This window comes from Schistocerca piceifrons, chromosome 6 (assembly GCF_021461385.2).
Source record: "Schistocerca piceifrons isolate TAMUIC-IGC-003096 chromosome 6, iqSchPice1.1, whole genome shotgun sequence".
NCBI lineage: Eukaryota > Metazoa > Arthropoda > Insecta > Orthoptera > Acrididae > Schistocerca > Schistocerca piceifrons.
The window spans coordinates 593,722,199-593,742,533 of record NC_060143.1 but is presented as its reverse complement, the minus strand read 5'-3'; the positions used below and the strand labels follow the sequence as shown (position 1 = coordinate 593,742,533).

The 20,335-nt window shown below is 40.0% G+C and overlaps 1 protein-coding gene across 1 annotated transcript in view; it reads left to right on the top strand.

Moving 5' to 3' along the window:
- Nucleotides 1-20,335, top strand: part of LOC124802539 (trifunctional enzyme subunit beta, mitochondrial) — a 76,895-nt gene that overhangs the window by 51,114 nt on the left and 5,446 nt on the right. Inside the window, exons 7-8 of the mRNA XM_047263398.1 lie at nt 8,632-8,762; nt 12,783-12,910. Of these exons, the coding sequence (XP_047119354.1) occupies nt 8,632-8,762; nt 12,783-12,910 (259 nt within the window). The remainder of the gene's footprint in view (nt 1-8,631; nt 8,763-12,782; nt 12,911-20,335) is intronic.

The window sequence follows — 20,335 nt, the reverse complement described above, 5'->3', positions numbered from 1 at the left end:
ACCAAACTGCAAGATACTACAAGACCATGGACCGACCGACCTGCATTGAGACTGAGAGAAAATGAGGCTACATCCTGGACATATGATGTCAACCTATGCCGCCGCTATGACGACTACTTTTGTTCCGCCTCATACAGTTGGCTCTCAGAGCTGTCAGACTCCACCTGCCCTCTTGATGATGGGAGGGCACTTCCCTCCTTGTTGCTCCTGCACAACTTTCTTCAGGAGGAACACCCCCCTCCCCCCACCTCCCACCCCACCCCCAACCCCCAACCATCGGGAATGTCAGTCCCCACTTCTGATCCAGAGAAGCGTAAGTCTTCTTCGGCTCCTTTCGCCAGGAAGGGATCCCATGGGGTCACTCCCTTCCCAGGTTCCTACCAGTGCCAAAGCTGACTCATCAGTGGCTGAAGCAACCACAAGTAGCTGGTTGTAGAGCTTCACAGTCTTCCTCAGTTGCTAAGACTGAATCAGTGATGCCCTCCCAGCCAGATCTACCTAACGAGCAGCGAGAGAAACTGAAAAAGAAAATACCCCCAAGAACCAAGGCACTGCGGTGACACCCACACCACTACCTACAAGCTCTGTGTCTGAGGATGAGGTGGAGATTCTAGCATCCATTGAAGAACTAGATCTTGCTGGGCCCTCAGACACAATGGATGTCGATCGCACAGGTACTCATCTGGCGACAGAAGGTGACCCTGAGGCGTAGACAGCCTCATTGAATGTTTCATGCCTTCCCAGTCTCACAATCACGTAATCCTCCAGTGGAATTGTGGCAGTTTTTCCACCACTTGGCTGTGCTATGGCAACTGTTAAGCTATACACTTGCTTTCAGTATTGCCTTCCAGGAAACCTGGTTCCCGGCAATGCGGGCCCCTGCCCTGCCCTGCCCAGCTATAAGGAATATTACGGGAACCGTAGTGACTATAATAGTGTCAGGAGGAGTTTGTGTCTGTCCTGAACTCAGTATGTAGTGAACCTGTGCCCCTTCAAACCCCTCTTGAAGCTGTGGCTGTCAGGATAAGGGTGACGCAGGAAATAACTGTCTGCAATGTATGTCTTCCTCCAGAAGGTGCAGTACTCCTGAACGTATTGGCTCCACAGATTAAACACCCTAAACATTTCATACTTTCGGAGTTTGGCTGAGTTAGGGAGGTTGAAAATTTACTGTCACAACTGAACCTCAACCTCTGCCTCGTAAATGCAGATGCCCTCACACATTTCAGTGTGTAACATTGAATATGATTAACCATCTCTTATCTGACTACAAGTGACATCTCCTTGTCATCTTCAACTGGATCTGGTGCAATGGCACACCCCCCATCGCAGTGGCGATAGGACACTATCATTCCGGTACTCAAACCTGGTCAGAAACCACTTCATGTGTGTAGCTACTGGCACATCAGCCTCACCAAGTTTCTTTGCTGCTGGAACGTATGGTGTGTCGGCAGTTGGGTTGTGTCCTGGTGTCACGTGGCCTACTGTTTCCAAGTCAGGGTGGCTTCCGCCAAGGTTGCTCTACCACTGATAATCTTGTGTCCATCGAGTCTGCCGTCTGAGCAGTTTTTTTCCAGGTGACAAAATTTGGTTGCCTTCTTTTTTGACTTACTTAAAGCATGTGACACGACCTGGTGACATCATATCATTGCCACATTGTATGAGTGGGGTCTGTGGGGCCCGCTCCCAATTTTTATCCAAGATTTCCTGTTGCCCCGTACTTTCCATGTCCAAGACTTCAGCATTTCACACTGCCTACAGAGAGTCATTCACGAGGCTGTCATGGGCTCTATCCCATGGCTTTATTTTCAGCCACGAAGTCTTGTGTCCTGCATTTCTGTTGGCATCACGCCATTCATCCAGAACAGAACATTACCTTAATGATGATCCATTCACTGTAGTGCGGGCATATCGATTCTTAAGACTGGTTTTCCATACACGATTGACTTGGCTTCCTCACCTTCGTCAGCTTAAGGGGAAATGCTGGCAGCACCTCAATGCCTTCCACTGCCTGAGCTACACCAAAGGGTGCAGATCGCTGTACACTGCAGCAGCTGTACATAGCCCTTGTTTTATCTTACCTTGACTATGGGAGTCTGGTTTATGGTTCGGTGGCGCCCTCAGCCTTGCATTTACTGAACTTAGTGCACCACTGTGATGTTCGTGTAGCGACTGGAGCTTTTAGAACAAGTCGGGTAACCTGTGTACTGGTGGAGGCTGGAGTCCCTCTCCTTGAGGTCCATTCACATACACCTTCTTAGTGTGCACCTTGTCTGCAGATTCTTCTGGACCTTTCGCATGGCTGTAAGGACTCCGTTAACCCTGCTGCTCTCCGCTATCACTTTCTCTGGTTTCTTGACGTCTACTGGGGCCATGAGGTGATTTACACCGACAGCTGGATGACTGGTGGGTCATGTAGGCTTTTCATATGTTGATGGAGGACATACTGAGCAACACTACTTGCCAGATGGCTGCGGTGTTTTCACTGCAGAGCTGGCAGCCATATCTCGTGCCCTTCAACATGTCCGCTCATGTCGTGACGAGTTATTTCTTCTGTGTACTGACCCCTTGAGCAGCCTACAAGCAATTTCTATATTTTTAGGAATTATATTGATTCTTCTTTTTTATTATTTTCCCTTTGTTCTTAACTACTTCTGGTTAGAGGCATTATTTCTGTTTGTAGAAAGAGTATCTACCAACCAATTAAGTTTCAGAAGTTTCAAAGATACAAATGAGGAGCAGAATATTACGTATGTCCTTCTTTTTTATCATTTTGTCAATCGGTTTTTGGCTTAAGTTGCCTTGATTAGACTTAGACTATAGTTGTCGGGGTGCAATATTCGACTACTACTTTAGACAACACTAGCAAAAATATGTAAGTCCAAGTTCAATTGATGAGATAAATTAATACTGTGAGTGTAAGTGTATACATTATTGTGCTTTTCATTTATAATTGTGAAGTTGTTCAACAAATAAGTGACAGAAGACTCAATGTAAGTTTCAAACCTTTACTCCAGTATCAATGCTTTAGCTTAAAGTGAGGCTCTTGAAAGCAATCTTATTGTCTTAATGGCTGGCTGTGCTGCTGGCACGCATACTGTAATAGTTAGTATGGAGCTGTACCTGTTACATAATAGGTTGTAGAAATAAGGCCTTCAGAATTAAATCCAGTTGCAGTTTGTTGGATGTCAGCTACTGACATGAATTCCTATGAAACATGCACATAATATTACAAAACTTTTATTCTGGATAAGCTGTTTTACCAGCACTGCTATCAGTTTCCATTCAGAAATAGTTTGTCTATACACATTCAGTTTTGATCACAATACTAAAGAGCTGAACTTCATGAATTCCCAAATGCTTGTACTCACATTGCGGCAGCCGACATTCAACGACTTCAGAGATTGTGGGGCTTTGTGTCCATATGTGTCTATATTTCCTGCTCTCATCAATTTACAAGCATACTTGCAATGTTCTTGAGTGACAAGGGGCTTGATGCAATCCAGACTCATTTGAACATGCTTACTGTAGTCAAGTCTTGGGCTGCCTTTGCAGTTTTGAGCCCCCACACTTCCCTCCATTACCAAATTAACCCTTTCACTACTGTGGACATGTATACACCACCTGCTACACTGTTCCCCAGGTGCAGTGGACACGTATACGCGCGCCTCTTGGGTTTTTTACATGTCTGAAAGCGTCCTGAGGCGCCAACATCTCCCTGCTGTGGACGAGCTACTTCTGTATGCCTCTGAGTAAAGTTCAGAGTATTTATCGTTTGGCATATGCCTCTCTCTGCATGCCAACATTTGCAAAAACCTTTTTTCAATATCTCAGATCTATTATAGAGACATAGTGGTTATGATGACACATTTTGCAGTGTGCAAGAACATGAGTGGGTGTGTTAAGCGGTCGTGCTTCGGACAAAAACTCAATAATTCAAGAATGAAATGATATCCTTCTGCTCTCAATTTTAAATAAAATTTCAATATCTTATCTATATCTCATTCACTGCAATACATGAGCTAAAAAAACGGTATGCAAAGTTAATGTGACGCTTTTTACCTTTCCAAAATCTTCAAACTTTTGCACAATGTTTTATTTAATTTGATGCGATATAGTAACTGTGGCATGTAATGAAAAGAAATTTAGCCCTTCGAGTGAAGATACCAGACAGTAAAATGCATAAAACTAGTTTCTACCCTAGTAGTTTTCTTAAAAACGGATGTTTGTGTTTCATAGCAGTCAGCAAGTCCACTCGGACAGAAATGGGATTGTCATTCCGGATATTCCTTCAGATAGAAACCCCGATAACCCAGTAACTCAAAGGTATATCATTATGCTCATAGTTGTAAATGAAATTTTGATATTCTTTGAGAGAAGACATAACACTGCAGAATGTGCTAAAACCAAAATTTTTGTACCTGATAATTCATGAAACATTGGATGACAGCATTTGATATTGTGCAGGATACCATCTCTCAGCACAGGCTCCAGCATTTGAGAAGCAGTACAGCTATAATAAAAGCCACTTCAGCACGGAATTCACAGAGCACATATGTAGCAGTCAAGGGGTCAACTGTGCCATAGTGACAGAATGTGTACTAACAGTGTAATATTTCTTTTACTCAAATTGTGCCATACATTTTTGCCTGTCAGATTTGATTCAGTATGTCATAGTAAGATGTCCAGTCTGTTACCCACATTCCCCTTAATAATATTTTAAAGTTGCTTTCCTTAATGTAGCCCTCCAGAAAGTTCTTTGAAGCAGTGTAAAGGTTGCAGGCAGTTAGGTGTAATGTGCTTCAGTTTAATTCCCAGTGTATGAAAAATTCATCGAAACTTAATTTAGTCACTAAATTTAAGATTCCATTTCAAAGGCAAAAGTTAACTTACAGAGAAGGATCATGTAAATGTACTATTATTTGCTACTGCAGAATTAAATTTGTTAAGCATTTATCTCCAAGCTAGTCACTTCATGCAACTGTGTGGTGTACTCCTCAACACTTTCTGCAGTAGTTAACCAGAAAATGCATGTTTGCATGCTGCACATGAATTCATTTTACATGTTGTTGTTGTGGTCTTCAGTCCTGACACTGGTTTGCTGCAGCTCTACATGCTACTCCATCCTGTGCAAGCTTCTTCATCTCCCAGTATTTACTGCAACCTATATCCTTCTGAATCTGCTTAGTGTATTCATCTCTTGGTCTCCCTCTACGATTTTTACCCTCCACGCTGCCCTCCAGTACTAAATTGGTAATTCCTTGATGCCTCAGAACCTGTCCTACCAACCGATCCCTTCTTCTAGTCAAGTTATGCCACAAACTCCCCTTCTCCCCAATTCTGTTCAATACCTCCTCATTAGTTATGTGATCTATCCACCTAATCTTCAGCATTCTTCTGTAGCACCACATTTCGAAAGCTTCTATTCTCTTCTTATCCAAACTATTTATCGTCCATGTTTCACTTCCATGCTCGATGTTAAAATTTCTCTTCTTCAGAAACACTTTCCTTGCCATTCCCAGTTTACATTTTATATCCTCTCTACTTCAACCATCATCAGTTATTTTGCTCCCCAAATAGCAAAACTCATTTACTACTATAAGTGTTTCATTCCCTAATCTAATTCCCTCAGCATCACCTGACTTAATTCGACTACATTCCATTATCCTTGTTTTGCTTTTGTTGATGTTCATCTTATACCCTCCTTTCAAGACACTGTCCATTCAGTTCAATTGCTCTTCCAAGTCCTTTGCTGTCTCTGACAGAATTAGAATGTCATCGGCGAACCTCAAAGTTTTTATTTCTTCTCCATGGATTTTAATACCGACTCCGAACTTTTCTTTTGTTTCTTTTACGGCTTGCTCAATATACAGATTGAATAACATTGGGGATAGGCTGCAACCCTGTCTCACTCCTTTCCCAACCACTGCTTCCCTTTCATGGCCCTCGACTCTGATAACTGCCATCTGCTTTCTGTACAAATTGTGAATAGCCTTTTGCTCCCTGTATTTTACCCCTGCCACCTTCAGAATTTGAAAGAGAGTATTCCAGTCAACATTGTCAAAAGCTTTCTCTAAGTCTACAAATTCTAGAAACGTAGGTTTGCCTTTCCTTAATCTTGCTTCTAAGATAAGTCATAGGGTCAGTATTGCCTCACGTGTTCCAATATTTTTACGGAATCCAAACTGATCTTCCCCGAGGTCGGCTTCTACCAGTTCTTCCATTCGTCTGTAAAGAATTCACATTAGTATTTTGCAGCCATGACTTATGAAACTGATAGTTCAGTAATTTTCACATCTGTCAACACCTGCTTTATTTGGGATTGGAATTATTATATTCTTCTTGAAGTCTGAGGGAATTTTGCAGGTCTCATATATCTTGCTCCCTAGATGGTAGAGTTTTGTTAGGCCTGGCTCTCCCAAGGCTGTCAATAGTTCTAATGGAATGTTGTCTACTCCCGGGACCTGGTTTCGACTTGGGTCTTTCAGTGCTCTGTCAAACTCTTCATGCAGTATCACATCTCCCATTTCATCTTCATCTACCTCTTCTTCCATTTCCATAATATTGTCCTCGAGTACATCGCCATTGTATAGACACACTATATATTTCTTCCACCTTTCTGCTTTCCCTTCTTTGCTTAGAACTGGGTTTCCATCTGAGCTCTTGATATTCATACAAGTTGTTCTCTTTTCTCCAAAGGTCTCTTCAGTTTTCCTGTAGGCAGTATCTATCTTACCACTCATGAGATAAGCCTCTACATCCTTACATTTGTCCTCTAGCCATCCCTGCTTACCCATTTTGCACTTCCTGTCGATCTCATTTTTTGAGACGTTTGTATTCCTTTCTGCCTGCTTCACTTACTGCATTTTTTTTATTTTCTCCTTTCATCAATTAAATTCAGTATCTCGTCTGTTACCCACGGATTTCTACTAGCCCTCGTCTTTTTACCTACTTGATCCTCTGCTGCCTTCACTGTTTCATTCCTGAAAGCTACCCATTCTTCTTGTCCTGTATTTCTTTCCCCCATTCCTGTCAATGGTTCCCTTACGCTCTCTCTGAATCTCTGTAAAACTTCTGTTTCTTTCAGTTTATCCAGGTCCCATCTCCTTAAATTCCCACCTTTTTGCAGTTTCTTTATTTTTAATCTGCAGTTCATAACCTGAGTCCACATCTGCCCCTGGAAATGTCTTACAACTTAAAACCTGGTTCCTGAATCTCTTGTCTTACCATTATATAATCTAACTGATACCTTTTAGTATATCTAGGGTTCTTCCATGTACACAACCTTTTCATGATTCTTAAACCAAGTGTTAGCTATGATTAAGTTATGTTCTGTGCAAAATTTTACCAGGCAGCTTCCTCTTTCATTTCTTAGCCCCAATCCATATTCACCTACTAAGTTTCCTTATCTTCCTTTTCCTACTCTCGAATTCCAGTCACCCATGACTATTGTATTTTTGTCTTCCTTCACTACCTGAATAATTTCTTTTATCTCGTCATACATTTCTTCAATTTCTTCATCTGCAGAGCTAGTTGGCATATAAACTTGTACTACTGTAGTAGGCGTGGGCTTCGTGTATATCTTGGCCACAATAATGCGTTCACTGTGCTGTTTATAGTAGCTTACCCGCACTCCTATTTTTTTATTCATTTTTAAACCTACTCCTGCATTACCCCTATTTGATTTTGTATTTATAACCCTGTATTCACCTGACCAAAAGTCTTGTTCCTCCTGCCACCAAACTTCAGTAATTCCCACTATATCTAACTTTAACCTATCCATTTCCCTTTCTAAATTTTCTAACCTACCTACTCGATTAAGGGATCTGACATTCCACGCTCCGATCCGTAGAATGCCAGTTTTCTTTCTCCTGATGACGACGTCCTCGTGAGTAGTCCCCGCCCGGAGATCCGAATGGGGGGACTATTTTACCTCCGGAATATTTTACCCAAGAGGACTCGATCATATTTCATCATACAGTATAGCTGCGTGCCCTCGGGAAAAATTACAGGTGTAGTTTCCCCTTGCTTTCAGCCGTTCGCAGTACCACAACAGCAAGGCCGTTTTGGTTCGTGTTACAGGCCTAGATCAGTCAATCATCCAGACTGTTGCCCCTGCAACTACTGATTGAGGCACGCAAGCCTCCCCACCAACGGCAAGGTCCATGGTTCATGGGGACATTTTACGTATACAATGCTTTTTAACAACGCACTTACTGTGGATGTCCTGGAGTATTACACAATTTTTTTTGTCATGTATTGATTTTTGGTTTAAAACAGTTAATGGAAATACATTGTATGACAAAACAAATTTTATGATAAAGTATTGCTATGAACTGTTTAAGTCTTAAAAAACCAATGTGTGAAAATGAACAATCTGAAATACTTTGGGACATGCACTTGTCAGAAAAAGTGAAACACATTTTGAACTGAAGGGAAAAAGAAATTGTGTGGCATGCCGAAAGGTGTTTTCTCGTAAATCATTTAACCGATCAGTGTACTATAGGAAAAGGAACTTGAAAGTGGGCCGGCTGCCTATTAGAGTGCTTGAGAAGTTAACTCATTTGTCAGTTGTTTAACTTGGTATGGCACTGAAATTACTTTTAACTACAGTATGTTCTTGATTTTTAGTGCCTGGAGTTGATGGGTTTGTGGAAAAAGACAATGGTATCCGTGTTTCAACCCCTGAACAACTGGCTAAACTGAAGCCTGCTTTTGTAAAGCCACATGGGACTGTAACTGCAGCAAATGCATCTTTCTTGGTGAGATTTTAGACAACTGATTCCATTTAGTGTTAATATGTTAATTTACTATGTATTATATGGATAGATAATACTTTGTGCAGAAGTAACTGTTTATTGTTAATGTTATTTTGCTTGTTGTTTATATTTAATAGTGTTACTCCTTATTCAGTATAATTTTTATCTATGAGCATATGGCAGTGGCTTGCCATGTTGACTATAGTATTTTCCAGTAAATGTGGATAGTGTTGCATCATCTAAGTAATGCTTGTAGGTTACTGGTTTACCAAATTATTTTATGGTGTGTAAATGCTCAGTGTTTCTCTAACTGGGAATGACATTTAATCTGTTTGAAAAGTTGTGGATTTGGTGTGTTAGTGCACAGCGGGACTTCCTATTGGCTTTGAGGTCGATGACATGTATAGCAGTGGCTTAGGCCACAAAAATATGGATCTTTTCAACACAGAAGAAATGAGTATTCATTTCTTACTCAGATGGTAACTAAGCTAATGAGCTAGTCACAAATCAACAGTATAGAATTCTTCTTCTTCTTCTTCTTGACTTCTAAGGGACTCTAAGCTCCCATGCCGAGCACACAATTCCTCCTAAATGCTTCTGTCTTATGCTATTTCCTGCTGATTATTTATGCCTGTTATGTTACATATTATTTTAATTTTATTTGCTCATGTACTCCTGGATCTCTTCCTTACCTCATCATGTACGTTCTTGAAATCACCTGATCCTTGTTCATTCCCGTCAGATGGCCCGCCCGTAAGTCTTCCGGATTTTTTCTGCATGCTATAGTTGGTACTTATGATGTAAGGTGTGTCGTAGGGAAGGTGAATGGTAGTTTTCAGTTTATTGGGAGAATTTTAGGAAAGGATAGTTCATTTGTAAAGGGGACTGCATATAGGGCATTAGCCGAACCTATTGTTGAGTGCAGTTAGTGCTAAGGGTCTGCACCAGGCTGGATTAAAGGAAGACATCAAAGCAGCTCAGAGGCATGCTGCTAGAGTTGTTACCAGTAGGTTCGAACAACACGCAAGTACTATCGAGAAGCGTTGGGAACTCAAATGGCAATCACTGGAGGAAAGGAGACATTATTTTTGAGAAACACTATTGAGAAAATTCAGAGAAGTGACATTTGAGGCTAACTGCTGAGAGATTCTACTGCTGCCAAGGATCATGAAGATAAGATTAGAGAGATTATGGTTCATATGGATAGCAGTTTTTCCTTTGCCCTATTTGCGAGTGGAAAATTGGTAGCAGTGGTACACGGCACCTTCTGCTATGCACCATACAGTGGCTTGTGGAGATGTATGTAAATGTAGATAATACGGACAAGAGATTTTTTCTGTGAACTTTGTTTTCAAATATCTGTATTTAATATTCTATCTTTTTAGTTAAACTTCATGTTAGGACTGGTCTGATGAGAGTGTGATATAGTTTGTTTAGTTTTCCTTGTCAGAGTTAAGACCATAGAAGGTTTCGTAGTGGGTAGTAGTCTGTTAGCATTTTAGTCATTTTTGTTTCTACTTTTGCCTCAATTTGTTTGGCCAGTGTTGCACCCAGAAATTTGAACTGTTTGATGTGCTGACTTCGTGTGCCTATTATTGGATGTGAGTGGTTGTCTCTTTCGTCATGACACATTTGAACTATCGTTTATTGTTTACTGATCTTCTACTTTTAGGCCAAATTTGGGTGGTTCTTCTAAGAGCTTCACAAACAACTGCCTTATTTCTTTCACTTTCTCTAATGTGTGCTATATCATCTGCATAAATTCAAACATTAACTTTGTTTGGAGGATACCAGCAGGTACTAATTTGTTTCCCCACAGCTCTCTCCAAGTTACATGAAAGGAGGAGGGATAGAGTATCTCCCTGTCTTGGTATAGTTTTATTTTTAGAAGGTCAGATTTTATTCCTTATAGCAAAACTGTACTTATATAATCACCTATGCATATTTTACAGAGATTTAAAAGTTTAATTAGAAGTCCCAAGTCAGTCATTTAATGCCATAGCCTTTGACAGTGAATGGAGTCATAAGTTTTCATAGACTTGGTGAACAAGTTATGTATTTTTTGTTTACATTCCCACACTTTATGTTCTGATTACAATTACACTGACAGTAGTGGATCTATTCCTGTGAAAGCCGTTTTGATAATCCCATATTGTATTTACTGTTATGATTTCAATTGGTTTAGTAATAAAAATTCAAAATCCTATATTTTTTGTTAACTAGTGAAGTTCCCCCAGTAGTTCCTGAAATCTTCATCTCAATTTTTATGTATCTGGACTATTATTAATTCTGTTCTTTTGGTATAGCCTGTTTTCCAAATTACCCTTATCAGCTGAAAGAAACATTTCTGCAGTGCTTTTACATGTTTTAGCATCTCAGCTATAATTCTGTCACTCTGTTGCCTTGCAATTTTTTTTTAGGTGTTTGATACTTCCCAGCTTATGTTCATATGTCAGTTACGGTATTTGGTCATTATTAGGGCTGCTGATGGAATTCGTAAGTTGTTGTTCTGGATCACAACATTTCAGTAGATGTCAAAATATTCCATGATTGGACTGTCCAGATTTTGTATGGTTCAGTAATCATTTGCCATATGTACCCTTCATCAGCCTAGATTTGTAATTAAAACATCTTTTAATTTTGTGTGTGTCTGCCTGTAAATTTTCTGAATATTATGTGGGTGATAGTTCTGAATATTGTGTCTGTTTTAGGTTTTTTTTTCCTATTTGTTTTATTATGTGCCTTTGTTCCTGCTGATAAGATATTTCAGGATTCTTCTTTGCTTGTAGCCATTTCTTGTCATTTTATAACCTTTTCTTCAGCTTCTCAGATTCATCAGACTACTACTTCCTGCATTTCTTTCCTCTCTGTATATTATTACTTGCAGCTGTGTGAATGACTCTTTTTATTCAATTCCAGCACTCATTACTCGTCATTTCATAACTTACTCTGATACTACTTGAAACCACATATCAATAGGAAATCTCAGCTTTGTATTTTAGCATCTCCTCTGTCACGATTACATTTTCCAGATCAAATTTGGCCATGTTTCTAGATCAGATACTTGTTGTGTGTGCTGCCTTCAACCTGATTCTGATTGTTATTATTAGATTGTGGTCTGATCCTCGGAAGGATCATAAATCACTAAATTGCCTTTCTGTGTCTGTTAACTATGGCAGTACGGTCAACTTCATTTGCTGTTTCATCGCTTGAATTCCAGGTTTCTTTATGTAAAAGTTTGAGAGAATGTTGTGCTGCTAATAATCATGTCCATTATGCAGCAAAATTTCAGTCGAATGGCATTGTCATTACTTTTCTCATGTAAACTTTCGTTTCCAATAGTAGGTTTAAAAACACCTTTTTTCTATTTTTGCATTAAAAGCCCTCATTAAAATCCTGCTGTTGTACTTTGGCAGTTTGTTCCATAAGTCTACCACGTTTGTGTGGAAGTTTGCTTTATTGTGTCATTATTTGTTAGTGCATGACAAGTTCAACCATTTGATTCTGTCTAAAATAGCATAATCTTTCAAGAACTGCTTCAAAGGATAATTTTGTGTGCAGAATGGTGCTCAAAATCCATGAGAAACATACTTTCTGCTGAACAGTACAGCTTTGTTTTTTGTGTCTTGCTTTTTTTTTACTCCCTTGCAGCAAGATCCAAGAAACTGATTCCAATAACTTGCAGAAGCCACTTCTGCAAGTAGAGGAAACTGCTGCTTATGCAAGCAACCTATCTCCCCCAGCCAGTCCCCCCCCCCCCCCCCCCCCCCCGTCACCTCCCCCAGCCAGTCTCCCCCCCCCCCTCGTCGCCTCCTCCCCTACTTCCCTTTGCCACACCAGATATATGCACACATTCTGTCTGGCAGTTAAGCTGTGGTGTCAGGGAAGGGATGGGTCTGGGTATGCGATATGGTTTAAAAATTAACAAAATACGCCTTTAATATGTGTGAATTCAATGTTGAATTTTTATTGTAAGTGTAGTAAAAACATTGACATTTCTACATCCCCTTTTCTTCCCAACAGACTGATGGTGCCTCAGCATGCCTGATAATGCCTGAAGAAAAGGCAAAATTGCTTGGATTAAAACCAAAGGCTTACTTACGAGACTTTGTTTATGTGTCTCAGGACCCTGTAGATCAGCTGCTTTTAAGGTATATGAATTTAACATTACATATTGTGTATAATTCAGTTTGTGATGCCGTTACATTCACAGTGCTGCACTAATCTTTTAACAACTGAAATTCTTCTGTTGTAATTGATCATCCAATTCAGAGGCATAATTTACTTTGGAGAAGTTTCCTGGTCATATGTAATGGAGGTGTAAATTAGATGTCACAATTGTTTTATCATTGAAATTGTTCCACTGTTGAAAGTCTTGTAAGTATTTACCAACTCTCTGTTCATCTTATGAAGTATCAAGTGTGTGTTCAAATTTTTCAGAAAAGTGAAGGTAAAAATGCTTAAATTCAGTCAGTGAAAAGTGTTAAAAAGTTAAGAGGAGGTCTGGTCTCATAGCATCTGATATGCAGCCTGTGTAACCAGGATCACCGTAAGGACTGTTACGGATTTCTATTGAAGCTGTTTAAAGTGCAGATGTTAAGCCTCTATTCAAGAAAGGGGATAAAGAGATACCATCAAACTACTTAATTCATTAAATAACAAATCACAAGCAGCAGGTATTTTCTGTGATTTGTCAAAGGCATTTGATTGTGTGAACCACAACATCCTTTGAAGTAAATTAGAATTCTATGGTGTCACAGGCAGTGCTGCAAAATGGTTGAAGTCGTACCTCACTAACAGGAAACAAAGTGTGTCGGTGCAAGGGACTAGTGAATTAAGTCATCAGTCATCATCAGAATGGGAAGAAATTACATGTGGTGTCCCACAAGGATCCATCTTAGGGCTATTGCTTTTTCTTGCGTACATTAATGATCTCTCATCAGTTACACTGCCAGAAGCAGAGTTCGTTTTGTTTGCAGGTGACACAAGTGTTGCAATAAATAGTATGTCAAGTGTAGTTCTAGAAAGATCTGCTAATGATATTTTCATGGATATTAGTAAATGGTTTAAAGCCAACTCACTGACATTAAACTTTGAAAAGACTCACTATATGCAATTCAGAACCTGTAAGAGGTTTCCACCCAGCATATGCATAAAATATGAAGAAGAACAGATAGAAGAGGTTGACAGTCTTAAATTCCTGGGATTACAACTTGATAATAAATTCAGTTGGGAAGAGCACACCACAGAACTGCAGAAATGCCTTAACAAATCTGTATTTGCAATTCGAGTGTTAGCAGACATAGGCGACATAAAAATGAAAAAGCTTGCATACTTTGCCTACTTTCATTCCATAATGTCATATGGTATAATATTTTGGGGTAACTCTTCAAGTCAAACAAAAGTTTTCACAGTCCAAAAGCATGTAATACGTATTATTTGTGGAGTAAATTGAGGGACGTCCTGCAGAAACCTCTTCAAAGAACTGGGTATACTAACTACTGCCTCTGTGTATTTACTCATTAATGAAATTTGTCCTAAATAATATCTCTCTTTCCAACAAACAGCTCAGTTCATACATACAATACCAGGAACAAAAATGATCTACACAAGGACTTAAAAGCACTTACTTTAGTTCAAAAAGGGGTCCACTACTCAGGAACACACATCTTCAATAATTTGCCAGTAAACATAAAAAATTTAGTTACAAATAAAGATCAGTTTAAAAGGAGCCTGAAAGACTTACTAGTGGCCAACTCCTTCTACTCCATTGGCGAATTTTTTAATAGAAACAAATGATGTATTTATTCATACTATTAGTATTGTTATTTCAGCTTAAAAAAAAATAAATTGACATGTTCCACATCCACGAGGATCTCCTCAGCACGGATCTATGGAACGAAAAACTAATCTAATCTAAAAGTTAACTTCATAGTCAGTAAATACACATAGAACATGAATATCTGTTCCACGGTGCAGCACATCACTAACATAACTGTAATAAATTGTTTCATAAATAAAACAAAAACAATGTTCTGAAAGCTACAGATTTTTTGCCTTTGTTTAAAAAAACTTATTTTAATTGTATTTTCGTTTTTGGATATTTCTTTGTGCCAGGTTATCGTCACTAGGCATGTGAAAATTTCGTGTAAATGATGGGAATTAGAATCGAGCAATGTCATACAAAATCCTTGCTTTTGGCGAACACCATGAAAGTTAGCAATTTTGCCATGCCTCTTCAAAATTTGTAAAGTTGAGGCTAGCAGTTTACTAATATTAGCTACTGTGTTTGTTTATTGTCGAAACTGGATCTTGCCCTTTATTCCTCAAGGCTCAGGTTCACATATAATCTTAAAATGGCCATTCAGACCCCCACAAACAACTGATGACTTAGATGTGATATTACATGAAAGTACACTATTTTCAACACTAGTCTGATTCCAATATAGTCACTTGTGTCACATTTCCTTACACTGGCACAGCAAATTAAACAAAATGTGACACATTGTAGAGAGAACATCACTGTAATCATGGTTATGACTTATCAGGGAAACTGATGATTGAAATTGAATTGACAAGTGTTTTTTGATGGAAAGAAATGTGCTTAGTAATTCTGTTAAAAATAACATAGTGAATGTAAGAATCTGTAACATAGCAGTGAATTTCATTTGCACAAGATAAGGTGGTTTATTTTATTGTGAAAGATACAAAAACTGATGCATATTTGGACTTGCAGGTTAGCAAGAAATATTTAGGCTTCAGTTAATTTTTACTAAAAGGGTGGTCAGAGGAGTAGTTAGCCTCACTGATAGGTAGCGGCAGTACGTGTGCATCTCCCCCACCCCCCCGTCCGCCTCCTCCCCCAAACTTTTAAGTCTCTATGTAAAATTGAATCATTGTATCCAGTAATTTGGTGTAGTCAGTTGTCTGAACAAGGCAGGTACATGATTTTTAACATGGCTAGAGACTAGCTCAAATTAATTTAAGGTTCATAAATGTGCATGGTAGCTCTCCTTAAATTTCCACTCCGAAGAAATTGCTGTCAGCTTTAAATGAAGCTATAGAAGTGGAGACTGTATGAAAAATGCAAACACACCTGAAATAGTAGAATGATAGGATCTGGAAAGATCAATATTGAGAGGTTGTGAAATTGTCAAACTGTTGTAATGGTTTCAAAAGAACATGTGCTCTACCTTTTGCGTGAAGAATTACATAAGAGAAAGCTTGGCACCTTATGGGTTCTGCACCGGCTCATGGCAGATCAGAAATGAACTTCTCACAAATTGTGAACAGTGTTCTACACAGCAGAATCAAAGCAACAATTCAGTCGATGGACAGCAGCTGGTTCTGCAACTGCAAAAAAGGAAAGCTTATGAGATTGTTCTTTTGGGATGTGAAAAGAATTGTTAGATAACTCCAAAGAGGTTTAGCCTGACCCAAACTTCCATATGTTGTCAACCATGTGTCTGCATGTGTGCATGCATGCATGTATGTAGACAGGACCATTACATTGTAATTTAGAATAACACAGGTGCTGCATTTGTTGAACAAAAAATACCAAGTGCTCTCATGTTGCATCAGGGAAATCTGGAATTTCAATTTGGAAAAACTTGTAAATCTTTAGATACAACAGCTGTCACCCTGCATAGTGCTGCAATAAAACTGTATACTGGTATATACTTAGTGTTCATGTTTTGAGATCACTATTCGGGGAACATTAAAATGAGTATTGCAAGCACATAAAATTTAATTAAATGCTTAATCAACCCATCTTCAAAGTGACTGACATCCATGGAACAAGTGTAAGCAGGTTATCAGGTAGTTTTGAAAACTTGATATATTGTTTTCTACTGAAAAGGATTCAAATCCATGTAAATAAATTGCACATAACTTGAAAGTGTGCCATTGTTGATGGGGTGTTACCAAACTGTCAGTTTAATGAATAATTATTACAAAAAATTAGCTGCTGCTCATCATATAGCATAGGTGCTGAGTAACAGATAGGCACAACAAAAATACTTGTCAAACAAGCTCTTGGCCAGCAAGGCCTTTGTCAAAAATAGACGCCACACACACACACACACACACACACACACACACACACACACACAACTACAGTCTCTGGCAGCTGAAACCAGACTGTGAAGTTCATGATAGGATAGTTAACTGGGTGGGGGTAAGGAGGAAACTGGGGTGAGGAGGGGGATGGTAAAATGTGGAAGTGTGCATGGATAAGGTGGAGAGAGGGAGGAAGGAGAGCAGCTAGGTACAGTTGGGAGGTTAGATGGAAGGTGGGAAGGGGGAGCAGAAATAAAGTAAAAAGACTGTGTGTGTTGGTGGAACAGAGGGCTGTGGATTGCTGAAATGGGAACAGAGAAGTGGCTAGATGGTGAAGGACGACTAACAAAGGTTGAGGCCAGGATGATTACGGAAATGTAGGATATATTGCAGGGAGAGTTCTCATCTGCACAATTTAGAAAAGCTTTCGGTGGTGGAAAGAGTCCGGATGGCATTCACTGTTATGCAGTCACTGAAATGAAGAATTTCCTGTTAGGTGGCATGCTCAGCAGCAGGGTGGTTTGTCGGGGGCCATTCATATGGATAAACAGCTTGTTGGTTGTCATGCTCATGTAGAATGCAGCACAGTGGTTCCAGCCTGCCTTTGATGGGATAGATGATTGTGACTGGACTGGGGTAGGTGGTGGTGGTGGTGGTGGTGGTGGTGGTGTATGGGACAAGTCTTGCATCCTTCTCCTCCTCCTGTCTCAATTCATCCTTTCAACCAAAAGACTCTGTGACTTTATGGTTTTTTGTCACGTGTTCCTTGATGCATTCCCAGGTTGGGATGTAGGATACAGTGTCTTCACTGCTGAACAGTTAGCCATCAAATGAGCTCTTAATTGTGCTTGTTCTTGCTCCAGCAAGATGCCTCTAATCTGCATCGAATCCTTGTGCAGCCTTCAGGCTATAGGCTTGTGCTACTCTCTTCATACATTAGTCAATACTATCCAGAATCATCTTTCTGGCCACCATCAAGCTGGATGGCTATTCATCTGTGTGGACATGTTGAGATCTTAGGGAATGAAAATGCTGGCTGGTTGGCAAAGTTGGCTACTAGGATGCAAATTTTGGAAATTGGGTTCCCAGAACTGTATCTTGTTGGACTCTATGCCTGCCGTCAGTTGTTGGAGGCCTGCAACTCTGACTGGTCTGCCCTGGACTCCCTAAGGCAATAATGGAGACTATGACCATGTGAGAGTCTTCCCTTCTTGCAGGGAATCAGCTGTCCTTTGACGGTTGTGCATTGGCCACACTTGGTTGACCCATGGCCACTGTACTGTTGATGTGGTGCCTCCCTGACAGTGGCCCAAATTCTACTAGACTGCCCAAATACAGCTGTTTTATGGCAAAATATTAAAATTTCTGACATGTTACCTCTGATGCTAGTGAATGACACCACAATCTTGTTTTAACATTTCACTGGTGAAAGTGGTTTCTGCTTGTCTTTTAGGTGGCACAATTTGGCTTCATTGACTGCCTGGGGATTCGAAGAGCGTTCCTTGCTGCCGAAATTTTCACTCTACAGCCGAGTGTGCAGTGATATGAAACTTTCTGACAAATTAAAACCAGGTGCGGGGCCAAGACTCCAACTTCCGACCTTTGCCTTTCGTGGGCAAATGCTCTTTGGGCTGAGCTACTCATGACTTGTACTCACAGCTCTAATTCCGCCAATACCTCGTCTCTTACCTCCCAAACTTCACAGAAGCTCTCCTGCGAAACTTTCAGGAGAAACTTGTTAGTTTAAAGCTGTAAGGACTGATCATGAGTTGTGTTTGGATAGATCACTTCGTGGAGCATTTACCCATGAAAGGCAAAGGTCTCAAGTTTGGGTCACAGTCTGGCACACAGTTTTAATCTACCTTGCCTGCTCTGGCCCAGGGACCCCCGGCAGTCCTTGCTCGGTGGCCCAGTCTGGCTCCTATTCTCCCCATTTCTCTCCTTTTATCTGTGTCCTTAACTTTTTTACAGATGGGCTTCCCAGGATTTGCCTATCTTTCATTGTTCTGCTTTGTAAGTATGTTTTTTTTCCCAAGCCTTAATTTAACTAACACAGAAAATGTGAATTAATTGGTGGGAGGGAGGGGAGGAGAGGTAATGGATTTGTAGAAGCCTATCTGGGGAAGACTTTTATTTTCTGGAGAAACACTTGAAGTTGTGTTGACCTTAATACTTATCTCTGCATATAGCTTCAAGACAACCAAACCAAAATTTATATCATACGAGGTCTGTTCAAAAAATTCCAGAACATTCGTAATTTTGGGCCAGGTGTGTTGGAGTGAACGGCAGTTGGTGTTCCTGCACATGCCTGTGTTTAATATGTAGCTGCCAGAATTTTCATTGTTGTATGTCTGTTATTGTTCAGTTGTGTATTGAGTATGACATTGGGTTGCACTATTTATGAATTTTGGGATGGCAGGGTTAGAGAAGCAATGTGTCTGCATTAAATATTACGTGAAACTCTAGAAACCTTTACAGGCGCACATCAAATGATGCAGAAAGCCTATGGTGATGAGTACTTAAGCTGTACTTAGCATTACGAAAGGTTCGCATGGATAAAAAATGGCTCGACAGAAGTTAAAGATGACACATGACACTCATTCAGGGCACCCTTTGACATCCACCAGTGACGCTCAGGACAGGAACATCGATGAAATTGTGCATGGCAATCGAAGACTGACTGTCAAAGAGATTGCAGAAGAATGTAACCTTTCAGTTGGATCACGCCGTGAAATTCTGACACAGCATCTTGGAATGCATCGTGTTGCTGCCAAGTTTGTCCCATGGCCCAGGAGTCAGGACCAGAAAGACCTTTGCTTCGCTATGTGTGAAGAGCTTTTGGATGAGAATGAGATGTTCCTTAAGAGAAGCATAACTGGTGGTGAGATGTGGGTCTGCAGTTACGATGTTGAACCAAGGTTCAGTCTTCATAGTGGGTCAAGGAAGGTTCTCAAAGACAAAGCAAGCTTGTCAGATCAGGTCAAATGCCAAACCCATGCTGATTGTTTTCTTTGACTTTGAAGGATTTGTTAATCATGAATTCACGTGCCACAAGAACATATTGTTAATAGATGGTACTATATGGATGTGTTGCGACATCTGCGGGAAAATGTGAGAAGGAAACAGCCTGAAATATGGAAATACAATTCATAACTCTCTTGTCACTATAACTCACCAGCACCGTCATTCCTGTTGGTGCGCAACTATTGCACAAAAAATGAAATAACTTTGATGCCTCTATTTTCTGTAATCTCCAGACTGCGTACTTTTTTTATATTTCGAAAGTTGAAAACCTCTTTGAAGGGATGAAGATTTTCAATGATAGAGAGCATAAAAGAAAATTCACAGACTGCTTCCGGAAGTGGGAATGGTATTGGGAGCAGTACATCAATTGTGGGGAAGATTATATTGAAGGAAACATGCCCAATAAATAAAAGGTAAGGTAGAAAAATTTAGTGGACAAAGTTCCAGAATTTTTTGACCAGACCTCATATTGGGCTTCAGAAAAACTTTTTAAG